This window comes from Vidua macroura, chromosome 3, assembly GCF_024509145.1.
Source record: "Vidua macroura isolate BioBank_ID:100142 chromosome 3, ASM2450914v1, whole genome shotgun sequence".
NCBI classification, from domain to species: domain Eukaryota; kingdom Metazoa; phylum Chordata; class Aves; order Passeriformes; family Viduidae; genus Vidua; species Vidua macroura.
Window position 1 is genome coordinate 44,231,691 of NC_071573.1, and position 18,974 is coordinate 44,250,664.

Genomic DNA, 18,974 nt, shown 5'->3' on the forward strand with positions numbered 1-18,974 from the left:
GCTGAACCATTGGTGTATTGGTGCAGTCTGTATGTTGGTGATAATCTCTTTCCAGAAGTTTAACCCTAATTTTAACAGCAGTGGAATGTCACAGTGCATTTAGCAATTTCTAACATTATTGATGAACAGGTTTGACAGTGGGTATGTCCAGTTCTAAATTTTGTCATGTAAATATTTATCTTCTTTGAATTTTGTAAGATACTTATAATTGAAGAAAGAAAGAGGTCAACTTGTAGGTTAACAAAAGGAGAGAGAGGTGTTTAATACACTGTTTCTGCTTGCATTTTTGTTTTGAGGAGAAATCATATAAATATAGCATGCTAAATGTCAACTCAAATTTTCAGTTTAATCACACTCCAGCTTTTTTACAGTTGGTCAGTTGGTCTTTAACCATTTTTTCCCAGTTTCTTTTTCCACTGACTTCTGTTCTCATTGATGGTAAAGAAAAGTAACTGGACCAAGCAGACTATCTTTTTGATTTTCCACAGAGGCTCAGAAATCTTATTTTATGACAGAATGCAGAAGGAAAAATGTTCCTGAGTTTGAATAGTGTAGAGAAGCATGGAAGATTGATAATCAGATTCCTGTGAAGTGGTTTTGGCTATGGGAGCAGAGGTTCTTAGCTAGTTAGTCATTGAGAGGGGCATATAGTTCAGAAAAAAACACAGAGATGGAACATTGTCTGATTTGGACTACCTGCCATTTGTCAGATCTCCCTGGTGAGTCTCACAATATGCTTTATAACTTCTGCTTTTTCACACCTCCCCCCACTCCATTGTTGGAGTTGGTAGCAGTTTTCTTTTCTGTAGTGTTTTAGTGGGTCTGACCTAAATAACCCTTCCCCTAAAATATTGGTGAAATATACAATTTCTTGTTGCCACATAGTTTGATCTGCTTTTGTATTACACTCCGCCATTTGCTTTGTGTCTGTTTTGTCTGTTTTAATTTTGGGTCCTGGGGCACAGGCTGATTACAATTGTGTTTTTACAGAGTGTGTTTTAATGTAGGGCACCATTGTTGTTTGGCCTCTTGGGTTATATTGTAACAAATGTGAGTAATCACACTGCTTCCTTCTGGAGCTTTTTGGAAGCCTTTATTAACACTCTTCTGAGAAAAGTCTTGTGCTGCTGCTCTTAATTACGCCTACATTGATCTCTCACCATCTTTGAACCTCTTCCCCTCTTTCTTGCCTCCTTATTCCTCAAAAAAAAAAAAGTTTTTACTGCAAAATAAGTTCTGTTGTTTGGTTCTGTATTAAATATGGAAGTGTATTCTGCCTTTGATGGCATTCTTCTGCTGCAGTCCGAATTAAATGCTTAGATTGCTCCTGGTGAAAACAGTAGGTGAGGGTGGCAGAAAAAAACCTTCACGTGTTTAATTCATGGCAGTCCTTGTATGCTTTAAATGCATGACAAGGGCACTTTTAACTTTTTGCTGGCCCTTTACGTTGTAAACAGCGTATTGCATTTAGTTGATTTCTTGCTGACTTCTAATGAAAACACTTCAGAGAATTACACTGTTGTGCTCCCCGCTCTGGTACCAAGACCAACTGCAAAAACATGACTGCTGATGCCAGTCTCTTAAACCAGAAAAAAACAGATGATGAATGTTGTGAGCAAAGGTGTTCTAGATTGTGATAAACCCCATGCTTTTGTAGAAGGAATGACATATCCTTCTCTTACTTTAGTTGACTCCAAGGGGCATAGGAAAGACTTGTCTGTCTATCCAAAAAAAAAAAATATATAGCTATGGTATTTTTATTATAGGACAATTCATCTGGCAGTGTATCTGAAGGTGATTGCGCCACAGACAACCAGGAGGATTCTTTTCAGGGAAGACAAAAAACAAGAGAAAAAAGTGCTACTCCAAGAAAAGATGGTTCCAAACGTTCTGTATTACCCAAATCAGTTCCTGGGTACAAGGTAGAAGAAAAAAGCCCCTGACTGAATTTTACTCACCAGCTTCTTCCTGAAGTATTTGTTTTTTTCAATAATGTGGAACTTCTGCTTGCTGTACTTCGCTAGCTGTTCTCCTGTTGTGTGCTCCATCTGTTTGCTTCCTTATTTCCTTTTTGCTTATATTTCGCCTGGGGCTTTTCTTTGCCCTAGCTATACAGCGGCCTCCTATTGGGTTAACTTCTTAGATTCGTAGGCAGTAATGCTAGAAAAATCCGTTGTGGATTTATCATTGGAACTCAGCATCTTTGTTTGCTTTAACATAGCAGTCAGAAATATGTCTCAGTTTGAAGCGAGCATTCACTATCTGTTACTTTTTTTCTATTTTATATGGCAGCATACCAAGAGATCAGTCCTATAAAGTGCAGCTGTATGGCTGAGCATATGTTACAACATTAATTTTAAATACAGTCTTTTATCCTGCGATGTTATGATGTATAGGATGAAAGGCAAAAAGCTTACTACAGCTGTATTGGCAACATTATGTAACCCCTGTAAAAGTAATTGGAAAATAGCTTTTTATGTAGTTCATACTATGTAGTAACATTTGTGGGAAATATGCTTTTGTCTAAACTAGAAACTTGGTGAGGATGTTAAGACATTTCAGCTATCACACAGTGATACTAAGACCCCAGTCTTCAGTATTTCTATATAATAATTTCAAGAATTATGATAAAAATACTTTGCAGAAGAAGTGGGAATTGACATGCATTGTTTATATGTTACTATTCTGCGTACTGAGAGAAGATCTGAATAAATTGTAACACATTTAAAGCAGGTGATTATTTAGTCCTGTTCTGCTGAGAGGAATGAGAATTTTCCATTGACTTAAATGGGAGCAGGAATAGATCCATAAAGAGGGAAAACACTAAGTTAAGGTAGGGTTTGAGCGTTTACCAGTCAGGAATGCTTATAGACAGTTATGGGGCAGGGAACATTTTTGTCAGTGACAAGTTTGTACATACTGAGAATCTGTCTCAGCAAAAGTGAGCTGTTGATGGCTTGCATTTTATGTTTATAAATATTTACTATCTGTGTTTACCAAGTTAATAGTAAATAAACTATAACTTACAAAAAGAAGCTAATTTCCAGCAACAATTGGACAGCTTTGATAAATTTCCTCTACATACAGTATCTGTACAAGTTCATAACAGACAGCAAGCTCCAGTTGCATTTTCTGTTTTTGGGAACTTACTAAGAAATGCGTGAACTGTGTAGATTTAGAATGGGTTACCACACACACACGCACACACACATATATATATTTATTTATATTTAACTTTGCAAGAAGTTGTAGACATAGAATGCATTTCAGTATTCCCATGAACATGAAATCCAAAGATGAAAGCTGAAATTTTGCTTTAGCTTTGTTTAACTTGACATTAGAAATTGCGTGCCACTAGTTTACAAAAGCTTCACTTAGCTGTGAGATGTCCAAGTGTTTGATTAGTTGAATCTATTTAATGGCCTTATGCACAGAGAGAGAACTGGTGGAGCAGAACTTTGGTTTGAACTTAAAATTGTAGAAGAGTGGTAGTAGTATACAGCAGTGCATTTTGAAAATGGATTCCCACAGCAATTACTTATTGGGTCAAAATCACTGATTCTGTCAGTAACAAGGTCTTACTATAACTTACAGTGCCACATCTTTACAATGTCAGCATGCATTGCCTGCATCAACCATCCTGCTATTGTTAAGTCAGGGATGATGATGATGTGTTAGGAGGGTGAGAGGACTGGCTTTCTTGTTTGTGGGAATGTTTGAAATGCTGCAATAAGCAAATTACGTGAGCTGTTTTAACTGGCAAGACAGAATGATTCTTGTTTGTGACTCTGTGAAAACACCAGGTAACAATATACCTACCATATGTGCCTACATGTTAAGGCACTTTGAGCCAATAGCTTAACTGATTCAAAATGTTTTCCCTGTGAAATCTTTATAATACTTTTGTTATATATTGTTCTCCAATATTGGACTATTTTTGTAGGACACTAATCTTTTGTTTACATGTAGTTAAAATTGAGGGATAATTGCTATGGCATCAGCATATATATGTATAGCCATGTTATGAGTATTACAGGATTCCATACATTTCGACTGAGTTATTTTCAAGTAAAAGAAATACTGTATTTTATATGGAGTCTTTTTTATTGTCAGTTCTTTAACAAAGAACAATTAGCGTGTGTTTTACATTTTGTCATGTTACAAGTAGTAAGTCTGTTGCTGCAGGACTGACTGCTACAATTGCACGCACAGGGTACTGTTAAAAGTACAGGAGATTTTTTTGCACATAAAACTGAAATGTATTGAATATCTTTATTTTGAAACACTTCTGGTTTGGGTCACTGTATATGAAAATGTAACACTTTGCATTCAGAATAGGATGTTATAAAAATGGTGTAGTTGGAAAGCTTACTTTGGAGAGTTGCAGCACAGCAGCATGGAAGTGAAAACCTACACAGCACAGTCATCATTTTGACCCTGCATTCATTTTCTTTCGTATCTTATCCCAATGAGATGGGGATATAGAAAGCAAAATTTACTCCTAATGAGATGGGATATTGTGACTTCCCATTTGGAATTGACAGATTTTTAATAGCATTTCTAAAAGCCATTTATGGTGGTAGAATGGAACTGGATTAAAATGTGAATAGTCTTGATTTTTTAAAATTTTTTTTTGTTTGTTTTTCCAAAAATACTTCCATACTGTTGGGACTTCATTCTTAAAAGGCTGTGATTCTCACCCCCCACTTAACATGCACGGTTTCTAATGAATACAGATTAGTGAACTAAGAGTAGATGGAAGCATTGTTAATAAATGTGTCTGTAGCAATGTCTACCTTGAGAGTTATGTGTATCAGAATGTGAATGCACACACCTGTAACATTTGGATGCGTCCAAAAAACAGCTCACTTTGGCTGGAGTACTGGGGAGTGTGCTGTTGTATATTAAAGGCAGTAAAATACAAATCTCTAACAAGCCAGAAGTCTGATTAGAAAAGTTTGCTTGCTATTCTAGAAAGGCTTGGTTTCTTGGATTACAATACAATTTAAAAATAAAAAATAGCCTAAACAATGGAAGGGTAAATGCTGCCACACTGACAAGGTTTAAGCATGTGCCACTTTTGTTAGGAGGAGCAGGGTATAAAGGTATACATGTAGGACACGTAGTATAGTTAACAGTAAATGAGTTTATGTGTGGTTTTGCTTCCATTATATTTATTATTTTGTAGAGATGTTTGTGTGTTAGACTTCTTTTACTGTTTTATTATATTTATGTATAAACCAGATTGACTTTGCTTTTTTAAAATAAATAAGCAAAAAAATGTCTATGAATGCCTCTGTCATCTTTTGAAGGAAGTTACCTATAAACATATGGTGTGGTGTTTTGCCTTCTTGAATGAAACTCCATAGACCGACCAATTTGAAGCAGGTTGTAGCCATGTTTTGACATAAAAAGCATATTGAAAACTTCAGAAAACTTAAAGCAATGCATCCTGATACTTTAAAAATGAGTCAAGATACTAATTACCTTGCTAGGTGCTATCAAAAACTGGCTGGGGAAGTAAACACACTTAAAGATAAGTTGTATTGCAAAAGATCTTTGTCATTTTATTTATTTATTTGTGTTTTCACTTTTAAAATTTGTTTTAAAATTAAACCTCATTCTTCTCTCTGGAAGTGGTTGGTATTTGACTGGTATTCTTACTGAAAAGCTGTTTAGAGCCTTCAGCTCCCAGCTGGGTCTTTGCAGCAACATTGTTTTTTAAAACTGGCACTAGTCAGTTTAACATCAGTGAGTGCTACATTAATTGACTGCATTTCTCATTAATTTCATTATGTAGCAGTCAAAGCTCAACAATGTAACTACTGCCATGTTTCTGAAAGTTGGAATGCTTTTTACTTCTTCCTCAGGCCTCATCAGGATGAAACTGTTGTTGTACCTACAGAGCTGACATACAGAATGCCTGGGCAGATGTTCCACGTTGTAACAGCCTGCTATTTCTCTTACCCTTTAAATGGATCTCGTGGATCCAGACACACTCTAGATAATAACTTAGAAAAATTATAAATGTAAATCTCCAGTCAAATACAAGGCTTTTGTTTCTTAAATAATTATGACTGGATACAAGAAGGAATGGTAAAAGAAATACAGCCCTGTATATAGCATAGCTAACCAGATAATTTGAAACTGAAGATAGAAAAAAAATCAAGTTTATTGCTTTTATAATTAATTTTCTGTATGTAGGGACAAATATAATGAAAAAAAAAAAAAAATCCTTCATAAACAGGAAATCCACACAGAAGTTCATAAAGAGTAGTCTATGTTGGAAGAATCTTCCTGAAATTTTTCACCCTATGTCACATTTAGATTACCATGAGGAGAATGTTAGCTGATGAATAAATAGGAAGAGGCAAGTACATGCTTTTGCTCCAATTGGATTTACATATAACTTACTATGTATGACAAATGCAAAATTTTATGTAGTTAAATCTGCAATTTTTTTCAGTGCTGCTGCTTGTCAGTGATTGTCATGTGTTTCAGGATTCACACATCCTGACAGATAGTTTATTGATTTTAATAGTTTAGGAGACAGATGACATTTCCTGTTGAATCTTAAATTCTTCTGGAATGAATTTATAGCCCTCTTCTACCCTTCCAGCCAAAGGTCATTCCAAATGCTATATGTGGAATTTGTCTGAAGGGTAAGGAGTCCAACAAGAAAGGAAAACCTGAAGCTCTTATACATTGCTCCCAGTGTGACAACAGTGGTGAGTATCTGCATCCACTAAGTGGATTCCTAAGGATCCAGATCTGTTTGTGGACATACTTAGTGTACTCCATGTGTAGCAAGAATTCAGTTGCCTTTTCTGTCCTTTGTTACGATCCATCTCTCTTTCATGTTCTCTGTGCTCACACTCTCGGATCTCACCAGGAGGTGAGCCAAACTTCATGTTTGGTAAAAGCAAACAGTCTAACTAATTTTAAATTTCATTTCAGGCATAAAAGTAATAATACTGGTTTTAATCTAGGCCACCCGTCTTGCCTTGATATGACCCCGGAGCTTGTTGCTATGATTAAGACTTACCCTTGGCAATGTATGGAGTGTAAAACATGCATTATATGTGGGCAGCCTCACCATGAAGAAGAAATGATGTTCTGTGATGTATGTGACCGTGGTTATCACACTTTTTGTGTGGGGCTTGATGCTATCCCTTCAGGTAATAAAGTGAGAGTTACTTGTTCCCTTCCCACTTCCTTTGTGTCCTGGGCTCACTCTCAGAATTAATACGTGAACTAATGAATGAATATGTATTCTTTTGAAAGAATCGTATAAAACAAATGTTAAGGGTAAGAGTAAGAAACACTATAGGAAAGCATTCACACTATAGGATCTGATTTTTTTTACTCAGCTTTATTTCTGTAATTTGGTTGTGCACAGTTAAATCTTGCAATTCCTGTGTAGGAAATATAATTGGCTTTTACAGCATAATCCAATCAGGCTCAGTCAGAACTATGTTTTTTCCATATCCACAAAATACTGACAATAATTACCCCTTTTCTTTGAAGAAACCTGTAAAAGAAACTGTATTGCTGCATATTTCTAGAGTGTAGCTTTCCCATTAATTGTGCTGTTTTAGCTTTTAAATGAAGTAGTTGTCTCAATTTAATATTTGTAAATATCTCTTTAAATCTTTTCATTCCCTTTTTTATTCTTAAACATCAAAACTGCAACAGAAGTACCTCCATAGGTAGGCAGGCAAGCCAGTAGCTTTAAACAGCCAGTCACGAATATCTTGTGGCCAACTCAGGGCAGTAGAAAGAAAATAACAGGTTATACTGTTGCTTTACATGTAATTCTAAGTCCATGGTTAAGTTCATGAATACATATTCAGGTGATACTGTTGCTTTACATGTAATTCTAAGTCCATGGTTAAGTTCATGAATACCTATTCAGTGGCAGTATTCCCTGGACAGTACTTAAAACACTGTACTGCCCCATTTTGGGAAGCACTGGAGCTAGCTGTCACTTTTGTACAGGTTCTGTGGCTGATTTAACTTTAAGGCTGACCTAAGCATACAATCAAAATTGATTATATGTCTACAAAACTACAAAATTACCAAAGCAGCCTTTGATTCTAGCTGTTGTAATAAAAAGTTAAATGCTTCCCCAACTGCCATTCATTTCTGCTCTGTGTAACTTCATGACCTCAAACTGTAGTTATTCACCTTAAAATATGACTGGCAAACTCGAGCACTGTTGGTAAAGCTCTTACCTAATAACCACCTCCTTATGGTGCTGGCACTTCTTGAGGTCCATGAAGATTGGTGTAGCCAGTGGTTACACATAATGAGCATGAATTGTGTATGCTGCTTTATAGAAAAGATGCTCAATTTTAAAAGCATTGGTTGTTTACATTAAAGGAAATACTGCAAATAGATAAGCATCTAACAGAATGGTGAAGGGTTGCCTAAATAGATAAAAGAGTAACAAACTCAGTTTCCCAATAATGGATAACTTTCTTTTCTTAGGTCGCTGGATTTGTGATTGTTGTCAGAAAGACCCTCCTGTACCCAGAAGAGGAGGAAGAAGGGGGAAAAACAGCAAGGAGGGCTAAGAAAGTCCTAAAAACTTGCTATCCAAAACTTAACTGCACTAATTAAAGTGATAATCTGGTGCTATTTAATCAACCACTCTGTAAGAGGAGCAATACCACTTTTTTTTTTTCTTTTTACTAAATAAACTTTGCCTATATATTGATTTTTTTGTGATACAAGTTACTAATGTCCTGTCAGGTGTTGAGAAAGGCAAGCCAAATTCCCACTTGAAAAAGAGGTCTTTCAGTAATCAAATTTAAATTATACATGCATTTGTATAAAATTATAGCAACATACTTGTTTATTTCAGTGCACTTATCAGTAAGCTCTGTGAAAAGAAAATTACAGAGCAATTTAATGTACTTTATTTGCATAGCAACTGGTTATTCTAAAATACTCAACCAAAGCAAAAAGTATTCCTGGTAAAAGTAACTTCTAAGGAAGAGTGGACATGAGATGACCTTCCAACAACACACTGAAAATCCCTTTCAGCAGAAATTTTCTGTGCAAGCTAATGACTTATTCATAAATATGTGCTTGAAAAACAAAATCAATCACAAAAAGCTATCAAGAGAAGTGTAAGAAAGCACCTCTCAAGTTTGAGATACCTATATGCTGTGTTGGTTTTAATGAGATGAAAATGTCATATTGACAAGTGACAACAGCTGAAGGCTCCCTCTCCCTGCAGTAATAGCAGTGAAGCAACATGCAGTAGATTCAGGTCATGGATTTGTAGTGGTGATGAGTGACTGGACCAACCTCTGTTTGACAGATGGCTGATGTGATGTAGAACACACACAGTCAAAATACAGACCATCTATTCCCTTAGGTGATTGATTTCTCCTTCCTTCACCCTAAGCTTCTCAACTTCATGAATACACAAACCACATTGCTGATCAGTTTTACTGGAGATGATTGCTCAGAAAAGCAGGTTTTATTTTTAAATATGCTCTAAATTGAGAGGGGGACTGAAGTGCAGTAGTTTATTCATTTTTCTTTATAAAAAACAATAGAAAATACTGAATTGGAATTGATTTTCCTAAGCACCTATTTTAAGTGAATTTAACAAGATTCCAACTATACATTCATTTTTAAGCCCTGATCTCTGAAGAGCACTGCAAATACTGTGCTGGCTGCTGATTTTACATATTGGGGAGGATTTACAGTATAAAATTAAATATGGCTTTTTCTCCCCACTTCCTTTCTGGTTTAGGAAATGTAACCTGAATATCTCTTCAGGAAACATAGTGAGTATTAAGTATTACAGCAAGTCATTCATACCAATTTCACAGGATGAAGTGTGACTTAAGTCTAGTGTGCATCAATTTAAAAAAGGATTTCAAGTATTAATTTCAAGATTCCAATAAGTATAGTCCAGAAAACAGACTCCTCATCCTGAGATTCATCTTCTGTAGACTGTGAGTATTTCTGGTTTGCCTGCATCTCCTCAGATAAATAAGCCTCACCAAACGGGTACTGAACAACTGTTCGATCATAGTACACCTTCATTTCAAACTCGCTCTCCAGGTGAGAGGGGTGGCCATAAATCCCTATTCCCACAGGGCGGCGGAAGTGTGCAGGCACGTGGACAATGTCCTGGCCACAAGTCACAGACTGTAGCTCGTACTCGTCAAAGCTGGGGTGAAGTGTCACATCAGACACATACAAGTCTGCATCACCTTTTAAACTCCGCATCCGAAGAACGATCTTTCCTTCATGATTTAGTCTCAAATAGCTGTAGTTTCCTGCTCCAATCTGACCTTGGACAACATGAAGAAGAATCCATTCGTCTGGTACGTCCTCTTCCTCAAAGGCATTTACAACAAATAGTACTTGAGCTGTCACAAATAGTGTCAGGATTCTTCTCCAGTGTGTTGCCATGGTCTTCAGTTATATTTGGATTCTTCCTGTGTCCGTGTGCTAGCTTATGAATATAAAACAAAATTCAGATTTTAGTATATTCCCTTCTTGGAAGTAATCTTTTTTTTATTTGGTAATTCTTATAAATGTTCTCTAGTTCATACAAATTTAACTTCAATTGTGTTCATTAACTTGTATTTTTTTATCGTCACAGAAACCAGTTCTAAGATTCAGAACTTTGTCAGAATAAAATGACTTAAATTTCCAAAAGTTAAACAGAAATTAAATCGAGGTAGTATTCTTTCAACAGAACAGACATAGAGACTTCAGTTTCATTCTGCCAGCATGCATGCATGCATGCCAAACTTGACAGATACCCAGAAGGGATGAAACCCAATAATTATTTTAGCTTCACTTAAAAAAAAAAACAAAAAATAGTTAAGGAAAGGAAGGCTTTTGCATGCTTGAAGATGCTTAACTTTATATGAGGTGCTTAGGGTATCCTATTTGTTCTCTCATCCTCATCCTCTCAACTTCAAAAGACAGTGAAGGTGCAAATCTGGATGTGTACTTGAAGCAGTAGGCATTCCAGGTTGCACTGGGATGGAGTTAGAAATAAAACCAAATTATCTAATGAGCTAGTACATTAATTTATAATCCTGATGTATGGCTTGTTTCTAGAACCAAATTTGGCATATTTTCCCTGAAAAAAATGCATTTACTTTCCAGAACCTTTTGTTACAGTACAAACGCTCAGGTCTTTACAGCACTTGCATACAAAAGATAAGGCTGAAGGTACCGGGACAAGGGGAAGATGGAAAGGACTGCTGCAAGATCAAGGCTCTTACAGCCTATTCCCTCCTTACTGCACGCTCCCAGTCAGGCAGCCTGAGCATGCCTGCCACACTCCAGCCCTCTGAACAGCTGCACTAAGTCTCTGTGTGCAAAACAGCAACTTCGAGACCTTGCTGAAGGCTTCCTAAGTATACAGCTGACTGAATTTGACATGCAAATCACAGGAGCCACAAGCCTGAACACCTTCATGTTTAAGAGGAAGATTCTCATTCCTTCCATAAAGACACTGCAATTATCTGAAACCAGAAAGTTGCCTGTAACTCGTTTTTTACCCTGCTAGCATCAAAACAAACTGCATTACCTCCACTGAGATGTCAGTTAAATGTTAGAAGTTCTACAATTGAACAGATCCAGGGAAGAAAAAAATGCCCAACTGTTTCTGTAGTTCGACGTTTTTTGCCCCAGAGGCTTCTCTACTGCAAAGTCACAATTCTGCATAATGTGCAGCGTAAAAGAACGAGGTGCAGCATTCGCTGAACCTGCCAGACTGACAGAACTCCCTCAACAGCCACAGGAAAAAACAGTCTTTTGTCTCGACCGTAGGAGGGAGCTGAATCTCTGTAGCTTGTACATCGAAGTAGTGATGAAAAAGCCGAGCAGAGCCACAGGAGGAGCTCCATATCTGACCAGAAAATAATGAAAGTTACCTAGGAAAGAACGAAAGCGTCGTGGCGCTGGCACAGCGCTCGGGAGGAGAAGCGATTCCAAGAGACCTTGGACAGAGCCACAAACGAGCAGCTCTGCCCGCCACGGCTCGCCCCCGCCTCCCCGCAGCCGGGACCTCCGCCGGGGGCGGCGGCGGCGGCTCCGGGGTAAGGGGGCGGCTTCGCGCCGCTCCCGCCGTGCGGCCGCGTCGGGCGCAGCGTCGCCCCGCCGGCCGGGGGCTCGGGCACGGCTCACCTCCGACCTGCTGCGGGGCTCCGGCTCCGGCAAGGCCGCAGCCACGGAGAGGAAGAGCAGCGGGGGACTCCGCGGACGTGCGGCAGCACAGCGCGGCCGGGGCGCCGCGGGAAAGCCCCACCCCGGGGCGGGCCCCGGGGCAGCGCGGCGGCTGAGACGAGGCTGACGCCGAAGAGCGGGGCAGAACGCCGCTCTCCCTGCACGCCCCGGGAACCGCTCGGCGTGCCCGGCCGAGCCTAGCCCGCGGCGGCAAGGGGGAAGTCGCTAGGAGCGGGTGGAGCCGTCACACCACCCCCGAACGCCGCTCCCGCCCCGCCCCGGGCACGGCCGCGCCCCCGGTATCGCGAGAGCGCGGCGGGCGGGCTGAGGGGAGGGCCAGGGGAGGGCCTGGGGAGGGCCTGGGGAGGGCCTGGGGAGGGCGGGAGGTACCGAGGATGGAACGGGGAGGGCTCGGTACGCCGTGTGAAGCACTTTTCACCACGAAAGCCTGAAATTAGAGAAGCTGTCCTTCAGCTGCACTGAGATTGGATGTAAGATGTTTGCTGGAGCATAGGTGTCCCTCCGTGGGTTAGTGACAGTTTATTTGATTGCCGCCATAAAGCTGACTTAAGATCACAGAACAGAAAAGTAGTATGACAGAGAGAAAATAAACCCAACGCTGTTTTTGAATACTCACTGATTTCAACAATTACCTTAACTTGGCTGAGCTGCTTAAAATCATAAGCAAAAGTGAAAGTTTGAAAGTGAAAAAAATATCTACATGGAGTGCCTTATGTACTAAGAGATTCAAGAGAGCTTGTGTATGTCCAAGGGCCCTGTGCTGAGCTAATGTTCTATCTTCGAAGCCCTCTATTTTCATAAACCCATGTAACTTGTTCTCTTCATTCCTAGCTCAAACAAACTGGCTGCATAAGACTGCTGAATGCAGATTCTGATAAATTTTAGCTTTTTTGAAATCAGTTTTGGTCATATGAAGACTTTTATTCTGCTTAAAACATTAAACTATTATAGTTGCTAGAGTTCATTTTTAAAGTTCTTCTTATGATTGAGTATTGAGACCACTACAAATATACTGTTGGACACAAAAGCATTATATGATAAGGAACTGCTGGTTATTTCCAGCAGTCCTTCATTTTCCACATAGGTGTCAATTTCACTGGAGGTGCTGGAGTGAGTCCAGAGAAGGGCAATGGAGCTGGTGAAGGGTCTGGAGCACGTCCTATAGGGAACAGCTGAGGGAGCTGGGGTTGTTTATCCTGGCGAAGAGGAGGCTCAGGGGAGACCTTATCACTCTCTACAACCATGTGGAAGGAGGCTGTAGCCAGGTTGGGGTAGGTCTTTTCTCCAAGGCAACAAATGGCCAGACAAGAGGAAATGGCCTCAAGGTTTGCCATGGGAGGTTTCGGTTGGATGCTAGGCAAAATTCTTCACAGACAGGGTGATTAGACACTGGAATGAGCTGCCCAGGAAGGTGCAGGAGTCACTGTCCCTTGAAAAAAAAAATAAAAGGGTGGATATGACATTTAGTGCCATGGTCTAGTTGACATGGTGGTGTTCAATAATAGGTTGGACTCAGTAATTTCAGAAGTCTTTTCCAACCTAATTGGTTCTGTGATTTGAGATAGGTGGGTACCCAAGGTGTGGGAATATGTGGAGCCAAGGTCTTTTAGCATTGCATTGCATAGAAACAGGACATTGTCAGTGGTGTTTCATGGGGGTGTGATGAGGTATAAAATTCTTGCTGCACATTTACATGTCAATAATGATCAGTCAAGAAATCAGTCCAAGATCTCTGATACTTCTTTGGATTGCTACTAGTTGTTATGGACAGTAGATTGTTGAATGTATCGTAGGTACAAACATTGAAAGGTGAAAATAAAGTCAGGTGAAAATTGTAAAAGAGTACTTAACTGCCTATAAGCAGTTACAGAGACACAACATGTTTCAGAACAAGTTCTTTAAGATTCCCAGGGGCTGTTTGCATGTCAGAATAGCACCTTTTTTTGCTGTGTCAGCATTTATTTTTCTTTACCAATGACTAAACTGTCATAACACATTCATGACTGTATCACTCATGAAAATTGTCACCAGTATATTAACAATAAAATTTTCTCTAGTATTCCCAGCCATGAGTCACAGTTCAGAAAAACAGTGTCATGTGCAGTGCACTGAGTTGCCTCTGTGCAGCTGGTTCTCAATACAATGGCTTTATTCAAATTCACATGGACATTCATATTCAAAAGGGAGTTTTGACTGATACTTTCTCCAGGCAAAACTAACAAGCACAGGGAGACTACGTTGTCAGTGATAATATGTATCAGATGCTTATATACGGTAAAAATGCATGTAGTGTTAATTACATACAGATACAATTAAGACATTCCTTTAGAAAATATATGTTTGAAAATCAGTTGAGGTTGATATTGACTGATCTGCATCAAAATGGTTTAAGTTGGTGCAGATTGAAAATTTGGTCATAAAATCATAACTCAGGTTGAAAGGGATTTCTGGTCTCCTCCTGTCCACCTTCCTGTTCAAAACAGTTCTAATTAAATCAGGTTGCTCAGGGCCATGTCCATTGGACTCCTGGTCAACACCAGATATAGACATCCACAACCTCTCTTCAGAAACTTGTTCTGATATTCAACCACTGTCATGACATTTTAAAATATTAAATACTGATTTGGTATGACCCTAATTGGATTTTCCCAGGGTCCAATTTATCACTGAGTGCCTCTGAGAAAAGTCTCTCTGTCTTTCCTGTATCCTCCAATTATGTAGTTGTAGGCAACAATAAAGTCTCATCTGTCTTTTCTCCAGGCTGAAGAGACCTAACTCTCAGCCTCTTTGTGTACATAATTTTTTTCCAGCTCCCTGACCATCTTTCTTGCTCTATACTAGAATTACTCCAGTATGTCAGGATCTTTCTTGTACCAAAACCCCTAAAACTGGACGCAGCACTGCAGGTATGGCCTTACAGGTGCCAAATAGAGGGGAAGGATCATTCCCACAACTTGCTGGCTACTCTCTATTACTAACACAGCCCAGGATGCAGTTAGCTGCCTCTACTGCAAGAGCACTGTGGTGGCTCATATTCAGCTTGTTCAGCAGGATGTCTGGATCCTCTTCTGGGGCGCCCCTTCCCAGTGACCCATCCTTCAGCATTTTATCTTGCATGGAGTTACTCTGTGCCAGATGTGGGATTCCACTTACTCTTGTTGGACTCCACAAAATTCTTGTCAGCCTGTTTTTGACTGCTCCCTCCAATTTGGCATCATCCACAAACTTGCAGAAAATAGGTTTGTTTTTCTTCTTGGTGCCTCACCATCCACATTGTAAAAAATATGCTCCCTTTGTCCAATCCAAATCAACCTCCTCTTAGTTTAATGTTTTTGCCCCTTATCCTGACACTAAAGGTCTTGGTAAAAAGTTTCTCTCGTCTTTCTTATATGTGTGCTTTATAAATTCACAGGGTACTATAAGGTGCTCCTAGAGCCTTTTTTCCAGGCTGAAAAAGTTCCACCTGAATATGAGGAAAAATCATGCAGGTGACCATCCACTAGAACAGATTACCCAGAGAGGTTGTGGAGTTTCTCTCAAGATATGGATGTGGAGATATTCAAGAATTGTCTGGATGCAATCCTGTGCCATGTGCTTTAGAATGACTCTGCTTGAGCAGGGAGTTTGACCCAGATGACGCACCATGGTCTCTTCCAATCTGACCCTTTCTGACTCTGTGATTCTGTGAAGAACCCAAATCTCTCTTCTTGTCTTTACAGGAGAGATGTTCACCTCTTCCTTAAGGTCCCGCTCCAATGTCTGTGTTGTCCTGGGGTCCCCAGCGCTGGGTGCAGTGCTCCAGCTGGCGTCCCACGAGTCACACACGAGTGGGGCACTTCTGGCCTGGACCTTCTGGCCAGGCTACTTTCTGTGCAGCCCAGGACATCGCTGTGGAGAGCCAGCCCGGGCGGCTGTCGCCGGTCGCAGGGCCCGTTGCCCAGTTGAGGGGGCAGCGGCTGCCGCCGCGGGCCCGCCGCGCTCTGCGGGCGACCGAGAGCTGTCCTGCCCGGCCTCCCGTCAGGGGCGGCGCTGCCCTGGTTACGGGCCGGGACGAGCGCGCCGGGGCCGGGGCTGAGGCCGGGTCCAGGACTCTCCGCCTCCCAGCGGAAGGGAGCCCCGAGCGGGGCCGTGATCCGTGGGCCCCTGCGGTCAGGACGCAGCCGGCGGGGGAAGGCGGCCCCGGTGGTCCTGCTCCGCCGCGGGGCCGTTCGCAGCCGCAGGATGGAGGGCGCCGGGGCCCGCTGCGCCTCTGGAGGAAGCCGTGATGCTGACATTGTCTGCGAAAAACGCTTGTTTAAAGGCAAACTGCCAGAGCCTCTCTTTCAGCTGGCATGCAGTCACCACCACTGTGCTTTCCCTGTGAGTCGCAATGAGTTGTGCGTCTGGAACACAGCCACTGCTAAGGTAAAGCTAGAATAGAGCCTTTTGTAGGCTGCTACTTTAATTTATAAATAAAATATTTGAGGGTAATGTAGAAGTGTCAGGTTTCACTTCAATGCTGGAAATGGATATTTGTTATGAACATTTTATTGTGATAAGAATAAAATAAGCTCTTGTGGTGGGCTGGCCCTAGCTGGCAGCTAAACCCAGTCTCCTGCTGACTCCTTCCCAGCAGGCTAGGGGAGAGCATAGGATGGGAAAAAATGAGAAGTCACAGGTAGAGACAAATGTAGTTTAATGAGTGAAGGGAAGAGAAAGAAAAAAAGCTATACCAAGGCAATCACCACCCCCTACAACCAGAGAAATCTCAGGACAGGCTTTGAGCAACCTTAGAGTCAATGTCCCAGACCCTCAACATCTTCTTGCATGCAATATCCTGGTTCTATTGCTGAGCATAACATCATATGGTAGGGAATATCCCTTTGCCAGTTCAGCAAACTGAAATATTTGTTCCAGCTGTGTGCCCTACCACCCTCTTATGCATCTTCAGCTTATTATTGGGATGGGGAAACTTAGAAAAAGTGGGAAAAAAGAGAAGGCATCAATGCTGTGCAAGCAGCATTTGGCAACAGCCAAAACATTGCTGTGTTATCATCACTGTTTTTGTCACAAAATCCAAAGCATTATCCCACACAAGCTGCTATGAAAAAAGTTAACTCCACCCCAGCCAAACCATTACAGCTACATTATAGTTTAGGTGATTTTGAAATTGTAAATAAAACTAAGTTATTGTTCCATTTGTAGTTTTATATTATTCATAATCGTTGTTTCTTTAATTCTTCTTTATCTACATTTGTCAGCCATTATATTTGTCAGGGCATCATGACTCAGTTTCTGCATTGTCATTTGGAAGTAAAATTAATCCGCTTCTTGTCTGCTCTGCCTCTCATGAACGTGTGATAGTGTGGAATCTTGATGAATGTACGCAGAAAGTGCAAGAAGGTACAGTATTGTTTATATAATATATATGTGTCATATATATAAACAAAGAAGCGATGCAAAGGCAGCCATTCACCACCAATCACTCAGACCAGTGTCCAGCCAGTTTCTGAGCAACAACAACCTTGGAAGGCCACCCCAACACCTTCTTTTCTCCCACTGCTCTTTCTATAACGAGATTGTTTTATTTCTGAGAAGCACGCATCAATCACTCAGATTCAGCAGCGTGAACAGCCATATTAATGCTGTGTTTCTCTCTTGCTCTTCTCCGGCAATGCCGAGTTGAACAAGGCCGGCAGCACAGCTAGTCCTGTCATTGTCACAACCACCGGCCCCGGGCGGCGGCGGCCCCACGGCGATGCTGAGCTGGGTCGGGAGCTGGCCGAGGTGCTGTGCGGGAGCCACCGCCGGCCGGCAACCTCGGGGCAAACACAGAGAAGTTGCAGAGGCAGTGACGCTCTGCCACTGTGGAATAAAACGGACAGAAGAAAAAATTAATCATAGCAGTACTACATAATGAAACATGCCACACCAAAGTACTTCCTTTTCTGGAATACTTGTGGAACTAGTGTTTTGTATTCTGCTTTGCCTCTCCTTCTGTCTCTGGAACATTGTTTTCATGTGTGTGTGTGAGAGACTAATGCAGGTATCTGATTTGGGAGAAGAGTGCATGAGTGAAAGAGCGTTGTGGTGACAGCACACAGAGAATAGAATTTTAGTGTCCTGACCACCATCTTGGTTTGGAGCATCAACCAATGGCATTAGATTCTAGAGAGCAGTGCTAACCTCTCTGCAAGCTTAAATTCATTGCAAAGTAGAAGAATAATGAAGGGGAAAAAAAAAAAAAAGAGCAAGATCCCCAGAGTCATGATTCACTGGATTCCCAGTGGCAGTCTGTCCTCTTTTGGTGTCAATATTTAAAGCTGCATGGCACTGTCCCACACTATTAGAAGTTTTCTCCTTGCTACATATAATTAGAAATTTACTGATGACTTAATGTGAGGGAGTTCTCTTGTACTCTGCTTCACTTTGAATTTGCAAATCTATATAATATGAAAACTAATGTTGCAAAGAAAAGTTTAAAAATATCAGTGCTTTTTATAAAGAAAGTCACTATTAAATTTTAGTCCACTTAAGAGTAATATAGGGAATCAAAGGGTACTTCAGGAACTGGGAATAAAATGGGACTATGAATTTGGAGGAAATAAGACTGAAAGATAGGAATAGAAAGTAGCAGAGAGCTAAAGAGTATGAGTAGTGTTGATACAAAAATTTGCTTTGGCATTCAGATTGTCTGTTGCTTGATTTTTTTCATTTTTCTCTCCATCTACAAGCTCTTCAGCAGATACTGTAGAGTCTCCACA

General features: G+C 40.6%; 3 protein-coding genes across 9 annotated transcripts in view; 2 read left to right on the forward strand and 1 right to left on the reverse strand.

Moving 5' to 3' along the window:
- PHF10 (PHD finger protein 10) overlaps positions 1-8,719 on the forward strand; it is an 18,986-nt gene extending 10,267 nt beyond the window's left edge. For 2 of the 4 annotated variants that reach the window (XM_053974496.1, XM_053974497.1), the window contains exons 9-12: positions 1,767-1,922; positions 6,620-6,728; positions 6,990-7,178; positions 8,491-8,719. In XM_053974496.1, coding sequence (XP_053830471.1) covers positions 1,767-1,922; positions 6,620-6,728; positions 6,990-7,178; positions 8,491-8,576 — 540 coding nt within the window. In that variant the 3' untranslated portion in view covers positions 8,577-8,719. Of the gene's footprint in view, positions 1-1,766; positions 1,923-6,619; positions 6,729-6,957; positions 7,179-8,490 lie in introns of those variants that run through there. The other 2 variants (XM_053974494.1, XM_053974498.1) reach the window with 2 other exon arrangements.
- On the reverse strand, positions 7,338-12,469 carry C3H6orf120 (chromosome 3 C6orf120 homolog). 4 transcript variants are annotated; one of them, XM_053974500.1, is made up of 3 exons: positions 12,172-12,469; positions 11,573-11,893; positions 7,338-10,480 (listed from the first exon to the last, which is right to left on the reverse strand). In XM_053974500.1, the coding sequence occupies exon 3, from the start codon at positions 10,435-10,437 to the stop codon at positions 9,883-9,885; it is 555 nt and encodes a 184-aa protein (XP_053830475.1). In that variant the 5' UTR covers positions 10,438-10,480; positions 11,573-11,893; positions 12,172-12,469; the 3' UTR covers positions 7,338-9,882. The 4 variants fall into 4 exon arrangements, with proteins under 4 accessions (XP_053830475.1, XP_053830476.1, XP_053830477.1 ...); XM_053974501.1 differs by lacking the exon at positions 11,573-11,893 and adding an exon at positions 10,896-11,014 and having other exon boundaries at positions 11,919-12,469; XM_053974502.1 differs by lacking the exon at positions 11,573-11,893.
- A 3,967-nt stretch (positions 12,470-16,436) lies between these two features.
- Positions 16,437-18,974, forward strand: part of WDR27 (WD repeat domain 27) — a 91,503-nt gene continuing 88,965 nt past the window's right edge. Inside the window, exons 1-2 of the mRNA XM_053972410.1 lie at positions 16,437-16,635; positions 17,472-17,613. Coding sequence (XP_053828385.1) covers positions 16,453-16,635; positions 17,472-17,613 — 325 coding nt within the window. The 5' untranslated portion in view covers positions 16,437-16,452. The remainder of the gene's footprint in view (positions 16,636-17,471; positions 17,614-18,974) is intronic.

Excerpts from the sequence above, each read along its gene's own strand:
- C3H6orf120 (XM_053974502.1), bottom strand. The coding sequence starts at position 10,437 with ATGGCAACACACTGGAGAAGAATCCTGACACTATTTGTGACAGCTCAA.